The sequence below is a fragment of the Saimiri boliviensis genome, chromosome 15 (assembly GCF_048565385.1).
Source record: "Saimiri boliviensis isolate mSaiBol1 chromosome 15, mSaiBol1.pri, whole genome shotgun sequence".
Taxonomy (NCBI): Eukaryota; Metazoa; Chordata; class Mammalia; order Primates; family Cebidae; genus Saimiri; species Saimiri boliviensis.
In genome coordinates this window covers 7,937,034-7,953,652 of record NC_133463.1, presented here as the reverse complement: position 1 = coordinate 7,953,652, position 16,619 = coordinate 7,937,034, and the positions used below count along the sequence as shown (strand labels likewise).

The window sequence follows — 16,619 nt, the reverse complement described above, 5'->3', positions numbered from 1 at the left end:
ACATTTTGGCATTTCGTTTTTTTTCATGCAGATTTCTCATTGTACATTCTTAAAAATGAACATTTGCAGACATTATTTTTTCCTTAGAAAAAGCTTCTTAAAATGGTAATGTCACAAAAATCTTTTAAAAAATTAGGCCCTTGGCCGGGCGCAGTGGCTCAAGCCTGTAATCCCAGCACTTTGGGAGGCTGAGGCGGGTGGATCACGAGGTCAAGAGATCGAGACCATCCTGGTCAACATGGTGAAACCCTGTCTCTACTAAAAATACAAAAAACTAGGTGGGCGTGGTGGCGCGTGCCTGTAATCCCAGCTACTCAGGAGGCTGAGGCAGGAGAATTGCCTGAACCCAGGAGGCGGAGGTTGCGGTGAGCCGAGATCGCGCCATTGCACTCCAGCCTGGGTAACAAGAGCGAAACTCCATCTCAAAAAAAAAAAAAAAAAAAAATTAGGCCCTTGCATATATATTGTTAAATTAGTCTAGAAGAATATTTTAAAATCAGAGATAGAAGCTGAAGACACCTCTGATAAAGTAGGTTAAGATCACATAGTGAAGAAATGATTGCTGTGCTCTGTATTTGAATATTATCATGTAGCCCATAAGAACTCAAAGAAAAATCAAATGACAAATACTATCATTTTAGGAATGTTAGTCTAAGCAAATACAGTTCTAACTCTCATGCAAGCTAAAAATTATAATGAAAAGCTCGATTTTTCAGCCGGGTGCGGTGACTCACGCCTGTAATCCCAGCTACTTGGGAGGCTAAGGCAGGAGAATTGCTTGAACCTGGGAGGCAGAGTTTGCAGTGAGCCGAGATCACATGATTGCCCTCCAGCCTGGGCAACAAAGCAAGACTCTATCTCAAAAAAAAGAAACAAAGAAAAAAGGAAAGCTTGATTTTTCATAGTATGAATTTACAAAGAGTTCCCAGCTTATTATGGCTAAATTTATGATTTTTTCACTTTGTGATGGATTTATAATGATGTAAACCCTCCTAAGTTGAGAAGCATCTATATATCAAAAAAATACTTTACAACAGGGGTCAGTAATTGTGTTCTGTAAAGGACCAAAAAAGTCAACATTTTAGGCTTTGCCAGCCAGAAGATCTCTGTTGCAACCATTCAGTTCAGCCACCCAGGATGAAAATGAATCATGGATAACATGTAAACAAATGGATGTGGTTCATTTTGGTTCCATGTGAATTTTAAAACATTATTTTTTAATTTCTTGAAGAATGTCATTGGCAGTTTCAAAGAAATAGCTGATTTTTGTATTTTTAGTAGAGCTAGGGTTTCACTATGTTGGCCAGGATGGTCTTGAACTCCTGACCTCGTCATCTGCCTGCCTTGGCCTCCCAAAGTGCTGGGATTACAGGTGTGAGCCACTGTGCCCAGCCAAGGCTTTTTTTTTTTTTTAATGTAACATATGAATTATATTATTTGTCTTGCCTACTTTATAAACACATTGTATAAAGAGATTTTAAAAATATGTCTCTACTTTGGAAATTTTGAAGCCCTGTGGAAATATGTGAAGGAGCACACATTACTGTTCAGAAATCTGAGAAATCATCTTTATTCCTACGTAAAACTTAACTGTTGGGTTGTTTTTAGATTCATGGTGTTGTTTTAATAGTATTGAGGACCCACTTTTTTTTTTTTTTTTTTTTTTTTTTTGAGACTGAGTCTCAACGCCAGGCTGGAGTGCAGTGGCGTGATCTCGGCTCACTGCAACCTCCGCCTCCCGGGTTCAAGCAGTTCTCCTACCTCAGCCTCCTGAGTAGCTGGGACTACAGGCATGCACCACCACGCCCAGCTAATTTTTATATTTTTAGTAGAGACGGGGTTTCACCATGTTGGCCAGGACGGTCTTGATCTCTTGACCTCATGATCTGCCTACCTTGACCTCCCAAAGTGCTGGGATTACAGGCGTGAGCCAGAGGACCCACATTTTAAAGATATTTTTATCTTCAAGTTTTTTAAAGTATTATTTACCTTCATCTTCACAGGTTTTTAAAGTACTATTCTACTACTAACTTACTGGGGTTTAAAACAGGATATAATAGCATTATTCAAATGATTTTTCCACTAGGCACGGATGGGCAGAAGCCTTTGCAGGTATCAGAAGTTCACATATCAAATATATCTGCCCGCATGCGTGAGTATTTCTGATCTTCAGGCTTGTGATTCAGAGTCTGGAGAGGAGCAATTGTCATTGTTTTACCTTTCCAGAAAAGTATTTAAATATAATTAATTTTTATTATTTAAATATTCAGTTTAAAAATGAAGATTAGTAGAATTCCTTAAAACTTTATAAAATGATTTCTTAAATTGATTTTTTTTTTTCATTTTCTCTTTTGTTAAGCAATTTAAAGTATTTCTCTCTTTAAGGCCAGAAAAATTATTATTTTTATTTACTTATTTTTGAGACAGAGTCTTGCTCTGTCACCCAGGCTGGAGTGCAGTGTTGCAATCTTGGCTCACTGCAACCTCCACCTCCTGGGTTCTAGCGAGTCTCCTGCCTCAGCCTCCTGAGTAGCTAGGATTACAGGTATGTGCCACCATGCCCAGCTAATTTTTGTATTTTTAGTAGAGACAGGATTTCACCATGTTGGCCAGGCTAGTCTCAAATGCCTGACCTCAAGTGATCCACCTGCCTTGGCCTCCCAGAAAAATTATTTTAGATATACAAATACCTATAAAGTTCTAGGATATCACCAGGATATCTCTGAAGGGGAATTACCTGTTAGATTTGTAAGAAATCTTTATTATGTTGAAACCACTCTTTAATTTTATCATTTAGAGGCAACGTGTTGTACTGTGGAAAGAGCACAGACTTTGGAATATGATAGGTTTGGTTTTGAATTCTGGCTCTGAAAGTATTTGTGGATGTCAAAAAGAAATTAGTAAGTTTTGAACAAACTTAGAAAATCAATAAGATTGGCACGTTAGGTCAAGCTTGTGCAATCTGTGGCCCAGGTCATCTGTGAATGCAGCCCAGTACAAACCTAAGCTTTCTGAAAACATTATGAGATTTTTTTTTTTTTGCTATTTTTAGATATTATTTTATTTTGATTTTAGCTCATCAGCTCTTGTTAGTGTTAATGTATTTTTATATGTGACCCAAGACAATTTTTCTTCCAATGTAGCCCAGGGAAACCAAATGATTGGACACCCTTGTTTTAGATCAAAAGGTTGCTGATAAGCAATAGCCCTGGAGAAGACCAGAAGGGATTGGACATACTCATATAAGTTAGTAATTCATCCTCAGAAGTGTTAGTAGCAGTAGAGTTGGGACAGACACATGAACATGAAAAAAGGGAATGAGAAGAAGAACAGCTGAGAAGAGGATAAGAAAACATTTCTTCCTTTTTTAATCCTGAAATAGAGGGTCTGTCTTACCTCTGTAGGCTACAGTGAATACTGTGGCTAGGGTTGCTATGTCCTGTATTATTCTGCTGAAGCCAGAGACAGAATTCTTTTTTTTTTTTTTTTAAGAAGGAGTCCTGCTCTGTTACCCAGGCTGGAGTGCGGTGGCATGATCTCGAATCACTGCAACCTCTGCCTCCCAAGTTCAAACGATTCTTCTGCCTCAGGCTCCTGAGTAGCTGGGACTACAGGCACGTGCCACCACGCCTGGCAGAGTTTTGTATTTTTCACCATATTGACCAAGCTGGGCTCCAACTCCTGACCTCATGATCTGCCCGCCGTGGCCTCCCAAAGTGCCGGGATTACAGGTGTGAGCCACTGCACCTGGCCCATCATAGATTTGAATTGGCTCTAACGGACAGTTAGGCAAATTTTGGATTTCCCCCATTTATTTAGAGGTCTCTTAATTAGGCGGGTACCCAGCTAAGAACTAGAAAATTAGCAAAAGTGTAACCTGAGCATAGGCATTGAGGTTACAGTGTCGGTGTAATAAATGGCTCATTGTCCTGAGTCCCATACCAGAATCTCATAGTTTATACATTTCCAGCTGTCTTGGTTTCCAGTTTCTCTTCTCATGTCTGAGACGTTAAAAGTAGTAAGGACGAGTGTGGGAAGGGAGAAGGTATTTGTCAAGCTTAGTCCTTTGTCCCTGTTGCTCTGTCTTCAGAACACATTTGGAGGGGTGTGGAGAGCAGACTTGGACAGGTGTGGATGAAGTACACAGTTCATATATTAAAACTGTAGCATGTAGTATTGTGTAGGTCTCAAGTAATTACCTGTTTTAGATTAGTGGGATTTCTCAGTTTGTATGCTTTGTTATTCTTTGCTGTTTTTTCTGTTCCTTGTAGGCCTGTTATGCCTGTTACACTAAATATGAACATGGCTATGCCTTCATGGTAAGTGAGAATTTAATTATTCAATAAGAACATTATATTGCTTATTTTATGTAATGTTATAAGAAACACTTTTGTGTACAGCAGTTTTTATTTAGCTGTTTTTTAACTTGCAAAGTTGCATAGTTAACCTTTACTTATTTACATTTTTTGTGCTCTAGATTTAGGGCTAAACTTAAAGAGCTGTACAAACAGGTAGAGAAATAGGCGAGAAGGTATGAATAAAAATCATGTGGGAGGCTCTGTTCTGCTGCTTGATAAACCTTTGTTGATTTTAGTAACCCAACATTCAGATGACCCCTATGAAGCCACAGCCTCTTCACCTTTCCAATTTCTTGTCTCTCTGGGTTGTTTTTAAGGAAACCACTTCCCTTTCAGCCCTCTGAAGATATTCTCACGGTCCCCGTGTAGGGTCAGTTTTTGTTCCTGTGTGCTACTTCCAGACTTTGATTTTTCATGACTGTTCTCTGAGATTCCTACCATCAGGTTGGGAGGCTGAGTCCGAAGAATCACTTGAACCCAGGAGGCGGAGGTTGCAGTGAGCCGAGATTGCGCCAGTGCACTCCAGCCTGGTGACAGAGCAAGACTCCGTCTCAAAAAAAAAAAAAAAAATGATGACTTTAGGGCTGGGATTACACAACTGTAATCCCAGCACTTTGGGAGGTTGGGGCAGGTGGATCACAAGGTCAAGAGATCAAGATCATATTGGCCAACATGGTGAAACCTTGTCCTTACTAAAAATACAAAAATTAGCCAGGCGTGGTAGCACATGCCTGTATTCCCAGCTACTCGGGGCTGAGGCAAGAAAATCACTTGAACCCCTGAGGTGGAGGTTGCAGTGAGCCAAGATCACGCTACTGCATCCAGCCTGGCAACAGAGGGAGCCCCGTCTCAAAAAAAAAAAAAAAAAAAATGTTGACTTTAGCCAGGCGTGGTGGTGCACACCTGTAAACCCAGCACTTTGGGAAGTTGAGGCAGGTGGATCAACTGAGGTCAGGAGTTCGAGACCAGCCTGGCCAGCATAGCGAAACCCCATCTCTACTAAAAATATAAAAATTAGCCAGGCGTGGTGACATGCCCCTGTAGTCTCAGCTGTCCAGGAGACTAAGGCAGGAGAATCGCATGAACCTGGGAGGAGGAGGCTGCAGTGAGCTGAGACCGTACCACTGCACTTCAGCCTGAGCAACAGAGCGAGATTTTGTCTCAAAAAAAAAAAAATATATATATATATATTTCTGATTATCCCTTTAATCCAAGCTACCATGAATGTAGTAAAATATACTTAGTGTAATAATAGATTTTCTTAGAATCAAAAGGTTCTTTTTAGATTTGCCTTATTTTACAGGTTTGATATTATTGGGCTTTCACCAGATTCACAGGAGGATGAACCTGGGATTAAACAGGCTGCAGAAAACAGTAAGTACAGAAAATGTTTATAAAGCCAAAAGCATTCTTAAATGTTTTCAGTAGGTTCAGTAATCACATTGGTACTGGTTAAAAATTACACATTTGGGCCTGGCACAGTGGCTTACGCTTGTAACTCTGTAACTCACGTCTGTAAACTCTATCAGACATATAATAATTTTGCTTTGATTTACATGGGAAAATGGAGAAAACAGCAAAAAGTTTAATAGTTTTTGCCAGTTGTTTTCATTAAGGAGACTTGGAATAACAGTGAAAATAATGATATAATAAGTGTAATGATAATAAACAGTGACTATATGGCTGGATGCAGTGGCTCACGCCTGTAACCCCAGCACTTTGGGAGGCTGAGGTGGATGGATCACCTGAGGTAAAGGGTTAGAGACCAGCCTGGCTAACGTGGTGAAACCCCATCTTTACTAAAAATACAAAAAAATTAGCCAGGCATGGTAGCGGGCACCTGTAATCCTAGCTACTCAGGAGGTTGAGGCAGGAGAATCACTTGAACCTGGGAGGCGGAGGTTGCAGTGAGCCAAGATTGTGCCATTGTACTCCAGCCTGAGGGACACAGGGAGACTCTTATCTCAAAAAAAAAAAAAAAAAAAAAAAGTTATTAATTGTTAATTTTAGTGTGGTAATTATAATAGGTACCACTGATTAAGCACATAACTGTTTTCAAGCTAGGTGTTTCTTACAGAGCACCTCATTTGACACCCCTCTGAAGTATTAGCTCTGCTTTAGAAAACCTCAAAAGCCTTATCTCTGATAAAGAAGTCCATCTCCTTTATGATTATGGTACTTCTGTTTGTTTGTGGGGTGGAGCATAAATAACACTAACTTACTGAGAAGTGTCTACTATTAAGAAATATGCAGGGGACCAGGCGCAGTGGCTCACGCCTGTAATCCTAGCACTTTGGGAAGCCGAGGCGGGAGGATCATCTGAGATTGGGAGTTTGCGACCATCCTGGTCAACATGGTGAAACCCCGTCTCTACTAAAAATACAAAATTAGCTTAGCATGGTGGTGCGTGCCTGTAATCCCAGCTACTCAAGAGGCTGAGGCAGGAGAGTTGCTTGAACCTGGAAGGCAGAGGTTGTGCTGAGCCAAGATTTCACCATTGCACCCCAGCCTGGGCAACAAGGGCAAAACTCCGTCTCAGAAAAAACAAAAAGAAAGAAAAAGAAATGCACAGGAATGTCCTTTTCTTTTATACATATGTACTGAAATAGTTACGAGTAGAATAATATGAGGACTCGGATTGCCTTCAGGGTAATCTGGTTGGTGACTCCTGAGTGTGGGTGAGTGTAGGTGGATGTGGGCAGCAATGGCAAGACAGGGTGACTGAGAATTATTTTGGTTTTTGGTAATTTTTTATTTACATATTTATTTAGAGACACTGTTGCCCAGGTTGGAGTACAGTTGGGGATCATAGCCCACTGTAGCCTCAAATTCCTGGTCTCCAGGAACTCTCCCGCCTCAGCTCCTGAGTAGCTGGGACTACAGGCATGTGCCACCATGCCTGGCTAAGTTTTAAACTGTTTAGTTCACTGTAGGTGTATGGATTTGTTTCTGGGCTCTCTGTTCTGTTCCATTGGTCTGCGTGTGTGTTTTTATGCCAGTACCATGCAGTTTTGATTACTATAGCTCTGTAGTATAATTTGAAGTCAATTAATGTGATTCCTCTAGTTTTATTCCTTTTACTTAGGGTAGCTTTGGCTACTCTGAGTCTTTTGTGATTCCATATAAATTTTAAGATTGTTTTTCTATTTTTGTGAAGAATGTCATTGGTATTTTCGTAGAGATTCCATTGAATCTGTAGATTGCTTTGGGTAGTATGGGAAAAAATTCCATGTTCATGGATTAGAAGAATTCATGAAGAATAGCAGTATTGTTATTGGTTCTTCTATCCATGAACAGGGAATATTTTCTTTTTTTTGGTGTCCTCTTTCATCAGTGTTTTATAGTTTTCATTATAGGGATCTTTCACTTCTTTGTTAATTCCTAGGTATTTACTTTTTTATGTGTGGCTATTGTAAATGGCATTTTTAAAAAATTTTCTTTTCACGTGGTTCACTGTTGGCATATGAAAATACATTCTAATTTTGTGTTTTAATGAAGTGCTTTGAGTTTTTCACTCATTTCCACCTTAAAAGTAATTGTGCTTTTCTATTAATTTTTTCCTGAAGTTTATCAACGGCCTTAACTTTGAAAGTATTGCTGACTAACCTTCATGTTGTTTTTAGTAAAAGCTTTGATTGATCAAGAAGTGAAGAATGGCATTCCTTCAAACAGAATTATTTTGGGAGGGTTTTCTCAGGTAAGATAAAATTTGGGTGGAATGTTAGTACCATCAGTATATTTATCTAGAAGTCTGTGCTTTAATCCTTTCTATGGAGTAGTTTAATTAAGTCTGAATGTACTGGAACTAATTAATTTCTTCTTAAAATAACTATAATACCCATGTAATTAAATTTCTAAGCTAACAGAGTGTATCCTTTTAATTAATTAGAACTCTGATAACACAGGCATGAGTCCCCTCTCTAGGAGAAGACCACTCGTAAGAACAGTAAAGCAGAAGACAAGAGACTTTCTTCCCTTTACCTTCACTACTACAGGTTTAGGTATAAATGTGTGGTGTTTATTTTGGGCATCTTTCTTCTTCTCTGTACTTTGCCCCTGCCTTCTATACTTTCTCCACAGACACTGCTTCCTCATACAGACCTTGCGTGGCTACTGCAGCATGTCAGCTGTTTGCCATGGAACCAGACTCCAGATGCTCTAGCTTCTCATCTCGGTTTCTTTGCTTATCTGCTTTGTTTGCCTTTCCATCAACAGTTGGCCATCTTGGCTTTTGCAGTCTATTGCTTTTCTACCTCTTGAGTTTACATGTTACAGGTCCAGCCACACAGAGTGTGACTGGTGGTCACCGAATCCTATTTCCTCAGTGCTGGGAGAAAACATCACTGCCTGGGATGAAGAAGGCTCTCATGTCCTCATGTGTTGCAGTGACCCAATGGCATAGTCAGAGTGATGGGGGTCTTGGATGGCTGGCAGGAGTATAGCTTCCAGAATGCAGGGTGTTGTGAACTGTGTAGTCAGATAGTCTGCAGGTGTCTGCCAAGTAGTTCTTATTATCTTAAATTCTCATTTAGAAAGTAATACCAATTTAAGGGCTGGACGCAGTAGCTCACGCCTGTAATCCCAGCACTTTGGGAGGCCGAGGCGGGCGGATCACCTCAGATTAGGAGCTGGAGACCAGCCTGATCAACATGAAGAAACCCTGTCTCTACTAAAAATAAAAAATTAGCTGGGCATAGTGCTGCATGCCTGTAATCTCGGCTACCTGGGAGACTGAGGCAGGGGAATCGCTTGAACCCAGAGGTGAAGGTTGCGGTGAACTGAGAATACGCCACGTGCTCCAACCTGGGCAACAAGAGCGAAACTCCGTCAAAAAAAGAAAGAAAGAGAAAGAGAGCAGAGAGAGAAAAAAAGAAAAGAAAGACCATTTTAAGACCAGATGGGATTTTATACTTAAAACTCTGCAAAGGAGAAAATATAAATTCAGAATATTCCTAAGGCATGTTGTGAGTGCAGCAGTTTCCGATGCTACAAACTATGTCTCATTGGAAAGGAAGTCAGTATGTTCTCTGGTGAAGAGAACTGAATCTTTTAGGACATGGTGGGGTGTGTTTCCATTTCCACTGTTTGCCTCATTTGATTTGACATCAGCCACTGAGTTTGATTGTTTTATGGATATCATTAGTAAAAAGAAATCCCCTAAATTGATGCGTTCCATTGACGTTCCCTGCTTGTCTTTTCAGGGAGGAGCTTTATCTTTATATACTGCCCTTACCACGCAGCAGAAGCTGGCGGGTGTCACTGCACTCAGTTGCTGGCTTCCACTTCGGGCATCGTTTCCGCAAGTAAGTTGCTTGATGCACTCAATATGAGATTACTGAGCTAAAGGTAGCTAGCAGATAATGTTGGAGATAAAGTCATCTTATTTTTTTTTATTAATAAACTTTATTTTTTTGAGACAGAGTCTCGCTCTTTGGCCTAGGCTGGAGTACAGTAGCATGATCTCAGCTCACTGCAACCTCTCCCTCCTGGGTTCAAGCGATTCTCCTGCCTTAGTCTCCTGAGTAGCTGGGACTACAGGCGTGTACCACGATGCCTAGGTAATTTTTTTGTATTTTTAGTAGAGACAGGATTTCACCGTGTTAGCCAGGGTGGTCTCCAACTCCTGACCTCAAGATCTGCCTGCCTTGGCCTCCCAAAGTACTGGGATTACAGGCGTGAGCTACTGCCCTGGCCTAATAAACTGTATTTTTTAGAGAAGTTTTAAATTCACAGCAAAACTGAGCAGAAGGTAGAGTGACTGTCTACCTCCTGTCTCCCACGTGCACAGCTTCCCCACCGTCAGCATCCCCGCCTCCACAGTCATGCATTTGCTGCAGTCTGAACCTGCACTGACTCATCACCATCACCCAGAGTCCTTCACTTACAGCACTCATCTTTTGTTAAAAATAATTTTCTTAGACTTTTGTGATGTGTTACTAGGCCTTAGTATGCTATACTGTCTTTATTGTGGAGTACATAGAATGGAATTAGAAAGAAACCTTATTGTCACAAATTGTAGATTTGAAGGATTTGATACATTTTAGGATATATATGAAAATGAGGACGCTAAGCCACAGAAATAATATTTTTTTGTAGTCTAGGCACAGTGTCTCATGCCTGTAATCCCAGCACTTTGGGAGGCCAAGGCAGGCAGATCACCTCAGATCAGGAGTTTGAGACCAGCCTGGTCAACATGGTGAAACCCCATATCTATTAAAAACACAAAAATTAGCTGGGCAGGTGGTGCACATCTCTGATGGGAGCTACTTGGGAGGCTGAGGCACAAAAATCACTTGAACCTAGGAGGCGGGGGTTGCAGTGAGTCACAGTTGTGCCACTTCACTCTAGCCTGGGCGACAGAGCAAGACTCTTATCTTTTTTTTTTTTTTTTAAAAAAAAAAAAAGATAACTGAATAAAACAGCAACTCAAAGTACTAAAACAATCAACCAAACCAAAAACAGCAGAAAATATAATAAGCTTCAAGGAACTCATTCACTGGGAAGACAAATAATATGAAGCAAGGTAATCATAGATCCTATGGAAGTTAAATAAAGGGATGTGATGAGTATATGGAAAGAAGGAATTTTATTCTTTTGGCCAAATATAACTTCTAATATGTTATATATGCATGCATATTTATGTAGAATTTTAGATGCCTGGCATAGTGTCCTGTACCTTTACAAAAATAATACTGTTCCTTCTTTTGCTTTTTGCAGGGGCCTATCAGTGGCGCCAATAGAGAGATTTCTATTCTTCAGTGCCACGGAGATTGTGACCCTTTAGTTCCCCTGATGTTTGGTTCTCTTACGGTTGAAAAACTAAAAACATTGGTGAATCCGGCCAATGTGACCTTTAAAACCTATGAAGGTATGATGCACAGTTCGTGCCAACAGGTAGGTGTCTGGAAGCAGTGATCAGCACCATATTTGCAACTGTTTTCATGTGATATTTTTATGAAAAGTAACATTTGAATGCTTGGGGATTTAAATGGTTAATTTGCATTGGATCATAAGTTAGCAGGTCATTAGATGAGTGTGTATTCAACTTAATTCAACAAATATCTACTGATTGGCTATTACACACAGCCATTGTACATAATTCAAAGATGAATAATAAAATTCTCTTTCATTAAAATTTAATAGAAAGATGCATGTCTAAGTAACTGTATGGATAGCAGAAAGTGACATCCATTGTATTAGAAACTTTAAAAAGTGCCCTTGGAAAATAAACAATAGGAAGTGCCCTGAAAAACTGAGAAAAGATTAATTTTGTCTTAAGAGGCACTGAGACCGTGACGAAACAACTAGATTTTGAAAAATGTTGGGATTTGGTTAGCGGAGAAAGAACTGTAGGCCAGGAAGAGCAAGCCCTTCAGTCAGACTAGAGCCTTAGGAAAAGCTGAGTGTCATAGGACAGAAGACGTGGAACAGAGACTCTCTGCTGAGACGGGACTGACTCTCTAGGCAGCTGGAAGCTATTGATGTCTTTGGTTGAAGTGAGATGTCATCTAATCTACATTCTGGAGACAGGTGATCCAGTAGGATTTAGAGATTAATTCTATGGGGTGTAGCAACCCAGGAAGTATCAAAAGAGCCTGAGAGTTCTCGCTCTGTCACTGTCATAAAAAGTAGGTGCAAGAAACAGTTTTAGAGCAAAGGAAGGAGATAATACTGAGTTTAGTGTTTGTATTGAGATTGATGTGCCCCCATGATATCGATATAGGATGTTGGAAATACTTGTCTGAAGTTCAAGCCGGGAAATGGAGATTTGAAAATAATTACTAATACTATTGATCAATGAAGAATGATCTTGAGAAAGTATCATAAGAGAAAAAGCTCAGGGGCCAGGTGTGGTGGCTCATGCCTGTAATCCCAACACTTTGGGAGGTCAAGAGATCGAGACCATCCTGGCCAACATGGTGAAACCCTGTCTCTACTAAAAATACAAAAATTAGCTGGGCGTGGTTGCATGCGCCTGTACCCAGCTACTTGGGAGGCTGAGGCAGGAGAATTGCTTGAACCTGGGAGGTGGAGGTTGCAGTGAGCCGAGATCGCGCCATTGCACTCCAGCCTGGGTAACAAGAGCGAAACTCCGTCTCAAAAAAAAAAAAGAAAAAAAAAAAAAGAATAAAAACGGGGATAGAACTTCAGGGGACACGTTAAGTTTAGCCTAATGATAAAAGGAGTTAGGTGTTGAGAATATGGAAGGAGAGATTTTCAGAGTGGGGAGGAGATGTGTGATGTGTTTCAGGGAGGGGTTAAAGAGAAATAGGTTAGGAGGAAAATAGCCCATATTAAGCCACCTGTGACCTTGGATGTTTGGGTAGATAAATCCAAAATGCAAAGGACTGTGTAAAGTAGATAGGGACATGTAGAAGCAGAGGCACCATGTATAGACCTTTTTAAAAAGTTTTGGTAGAGAGGAAGAAGAGTAGGAAATCTGTTCTTTAACGGAAGCAGAGAAAGACCTGAGTGGAAGGAGGGAGGAAGAAGATGCAGTAAAGAGAAGGTAATTGATAGGGGCATTCTCAGAGGGATCATACAATAGAATGAAGTCCTGAGATGTTTAGTGCTTGCCTTAAAAGAGGAGAAAAAACATTTTCAATCAAGATAGAAAAGGACATGCCGGGCGACTATAAACAGATGGAGAGAGAGAAGAGAGTGCTTGGGAGCTCATATGAGATGTGCTTATATATATTTTTTGAGACGGAGTCTCACTCTGTTGCCAGGCTGGAGTGCAATGGCACGGTCTTGGCTCACGGCAACCTCCGCCTCCCGGGTTCAAGTGATTCTCCTGCCTCAGCCTCCTGAGTAGCTGGGACTACAGGCACCCCCCTACCACGCCCAGCAAATTTTTTGTACCTTTGTAGAGACAGGCTTTCACCGTTTTGGCCAGGATGGTCTCAAACTCCTGACCTCATGATCTGCCTGTCTTGGCCTCCCAAAGTGCTGGGACTACAGGCTTGAGCCATCAAGCCTGGCCTAGATGTGCTTATCTTTTCAGTCAAGTAGGGGATGTGGTCACTTGATAAGAATGAAGGTGGCCTGAATAGGTTTGGAGGCTTGAAAAGACCTAGAGTAAAAATTGATTCCTAAATAGTGAGATAGTCACACTGACACTTTTACAACCATTCAGCCTGCTTTAGGGACAGAGACAGAGGTGTTAATATGACTTACCCAAAAAGACAAGGGTGCCTGGGAACCTAGTGTGTTCCCCGGCTGATATAGAGTATTACAATATTGAATTCAGAAAAGAGAGGGCAGGGGAAGTCCTGGAACCCTTAGTGTGTGTAAGAGGGACTGAAGGTCTCTAGAGCAGCTGTTTTCCTCATGGGCTTTGCATTACAAATACCCTGGAGCTTCTTAAAAGCTCCACAGATGAGTCTACAAAGACTGGACTGAATGAGTAGTAGCAGAAAGTGATAAGTGGGATAGTGGGAGGTGATCTCACAGGAAACTGTTTGGGACTTCAGAGTATTGTGAAATGGAACCCTTTCATACTGCGGCTCTTTTCTGAGTGACTTAATTATAAGGCTGTAGGTTAGCTGCATTGCTAATATTTGTCACTGTGAGGCTAGGTAAGGCCTTGATATCTAAGAGCTGATAGCAGGAGGTGAGTTTGAGGGAGGTGAGAAAACTGAACCAGGTGCAAGAGGCTAACAGGAGAAAGTTTCTTCTATGATAAATCTTTGGTATATTAATGTTCATATCTTCCTAGGTACATCTTAGGTACATGCTCTCCAATGAAATGGTTAGTTGTATATAATTCCTTGTAAAAGACACAAAATAGTTAATGCTATGGATTTCGCATGGAATTCCAATTAGAGAGTGGTAGAAGCTCTGCTTTGTCACTCGTACTTAGTTGCAGTAATTGTATACTTACTGAGGCTTCTTGGTGTAGGTACTGTCACTTCTAAACTTCCCTGGCTACCTCCAACCCACCCCCCCCATGTCTTTTATTTTGTTCCAGTATAGGGAGATGCAGAACTAGATACTAGATGGGAGCTGTCATTTCAGTATACAATAATCATGATGGGAAATGTTCTGAAATTTCTGTTGGAGCCTTATTTCTCATTTTTATGTCTTATTTAATTGTAGTAAAAATGATTTCACCTTAACTGTGCACACCATGGATTTGATTAGTAGTGTTTTAGTGGGAATTTAATTTCTGATTTATGTAACTGCATATTAAATTACTTTATTCCAAACAGGAAATGATGGATGTCAAGCAATTCATTGATAAAATCCTACCTCCAATTGATTGACGTCACTAAGAGGCCTTGTGTAGAAGTACACCAGCATCATTGTAGTAGAGAATAAACCTTTTCCCATGCCCAGTCTTCAAATTTCTAATGTTTGCAGTGTTAAAATGTTTTGCAAATACACTCTAGTGACACAGATCAAATAATGTCTCCTCATGAGAAATGTATGATCTTTTAAGTTTCTATACATGTATTCTTATAAGAAGATTCAGGATATACCATATTAAAGTAGATGAAGCAGGTAGCTTCTTTTTTCTCAAATACAAGTCAGCAAAATAATATAGTACAGCCACCAGATTTTTTATTACGTCATTTGAAAATTAGCAGTATGCCTAATGAAAATTTGTTCAGGTAGAAATGAGCAGTTAAGATATAAACTGTTAGGCATGCTGTGACTTAGTCTATGGATTTATTCCAAAATTGCTTAGTCACCATGCAGTGTCTGTATTTTATATATGTCTTCATATGTACATCATGATTGTAATACATGATAAGAATGAGGTGGTATTATATTATTCCTAATAATAGGGATAATGCTGTTCATTGTCAAGAAAGAGTAAATTGTTCTCTTCAATAAATGGCCCTTTTATTTTGGGACCAGGTTTTTCTTTTCCCTGATAATATTTCTATTTAATATTCTTTACTCTTCAGAAAAAAAAAAAAAAAGTTCATTCTTTGTTTATTATCCTTCATAGCAGACCAAATATAGCCTCTCTGCCATAGACAGCTATTGTCAATACATACTGTAATTCGACATTTTGAGTCACAGATATAAGGTATTTAAAATCTATTTATGCTTTATAGAGAAACCAGGCATTAAAACTTCATGCACTACTTATTTCAAATTATTATACCTTATCCAAATTTATACCTATTTAGTTATTAGGATCTTCAGCCCAGGTAACAGGAATAATTCTGTGGATTTATTTTTCTGTAAACAACTATAAGAATTAGATCATATTCTAGTATGTTCTGAAATTTTTTTTGAGATGGAATCTTGCTCTGTAACCCAAGCTGGAGTGCAGTGGCATGATCTCGGCTCACTGCACCTTCTGCCTCCCCCATCTTGGTTCAAGCAATTCTCCTGCCTCAGCCTCCCAACCAGCTGAGATTACAGGCAGGCACCACCTAATGCCCAGCTAATTTTTGTATTTTTAGTAGAGATGGGGTTTCACCATGTTGGCCAGGCTGGTCTTGAACTCCTGACCTTGTGATCTCCGCAAGAATCTTGGCCTCCCAACTTGCTGGGATTTCAGATGTGAGCCACCGTGCCTGGCCATGTTCTGAAATATGTTTAAGACTGATCTTGAAAACTAATTTCTAAGATGATTTCATCTCATAGCAGAGAGTTTACTTTGTACACATGTTTGAAACCAACTGCTATAGAAGATGAGGAGTCTGTTGTAATTTTTTGCTTTATTTTCATCTGCCAGTGGGCTTATTTGAAATTTTCACTTCAATCAAATTATTTTTTGTGTTTTTTGTCCAAACATAAAAATAGCAATCATTTTAAATTGTCAAAATTTCCAGATTACTGGTAAAAAGTATTTGAAAACAAACTTAATGAGTAATAAAGGCTAGTCAGAGCCATATACATAAAGTGTAGTCACCAGATTAATATGTAGCAAAAATGTATGCTTGATACTTCTGAACTCTTAATTTTTCTGCTGTATCCCAGCTGATTAAAACAATATTAAGAATGCATCTTTATAAATGGGTGCTAATCAATAATGGAAATAATTTAGTAATGGACTATAGGATGTTAATAATGAAGCCATATGTTTATGTCTAGATTTAAACATTTTAAACAATCATTTACTGTGTCATTTTTCTTTACCTTGAAGAACATAAACGGTTGTTTCAGTTCTAAATATCAGCAAGATATTATTTGTGGCAAGAAATATTCCGTTGAATTGTTGTGCTGTAACATGGGAAAATGTAAATGTTTTTCATGGTTTCTATCAATGTGAAATAAAATTTAATTCTGACTTTTCTCTGA

At 39.7% G+C, this 16,619-nt stretch overlaps 1 protein-coding gene across 3 annotated transcripts in view; it reads left to right on the top strand.

Annotated features, from left to right (window-relative positions):
* The window catches only part of LYPLA1 (lysophospholipase 1), a 28,133-nt gene extending 11,514 nt beyond the window's left edge, over positions 1–16,619 (top strand). The window contains exons 3-9 of one of the 3 annotated variants that reach the window (XM_039464646.2): positions 2,087–2,152; positions 4,272–4,319; positions 5,662–5,732; positions 7,982–8,055; positions 9,560–9,661; positions 11,076–11,252; positions 14,570–16,619. In XM_039464646.2, coding sequence (XP_039320580.1) covers positions 2,087–2,152; positions 4,272–4,319; positions 5,662–5,732; positions 7,982–8,055; positions 9,560–9,661; positions 11,076–11,252; positions 14,570–14,623 — 592 coding nt within the window. In that variant the 3' untranslated portion in view covers positions 14,624–16,619. The remainder of the gene's footprint in view (positions 1–2,086; positions 2,153–4,271; positions 4,320–5,661; positions 5,733–7,981; positions 8,056–9,559; positions 9,662–11,075; positions 11,253–14,569) is intronic. The other 2 variants (XM_039464647.2, XM_074386657.1) reach the window with 2 other exon arrangements.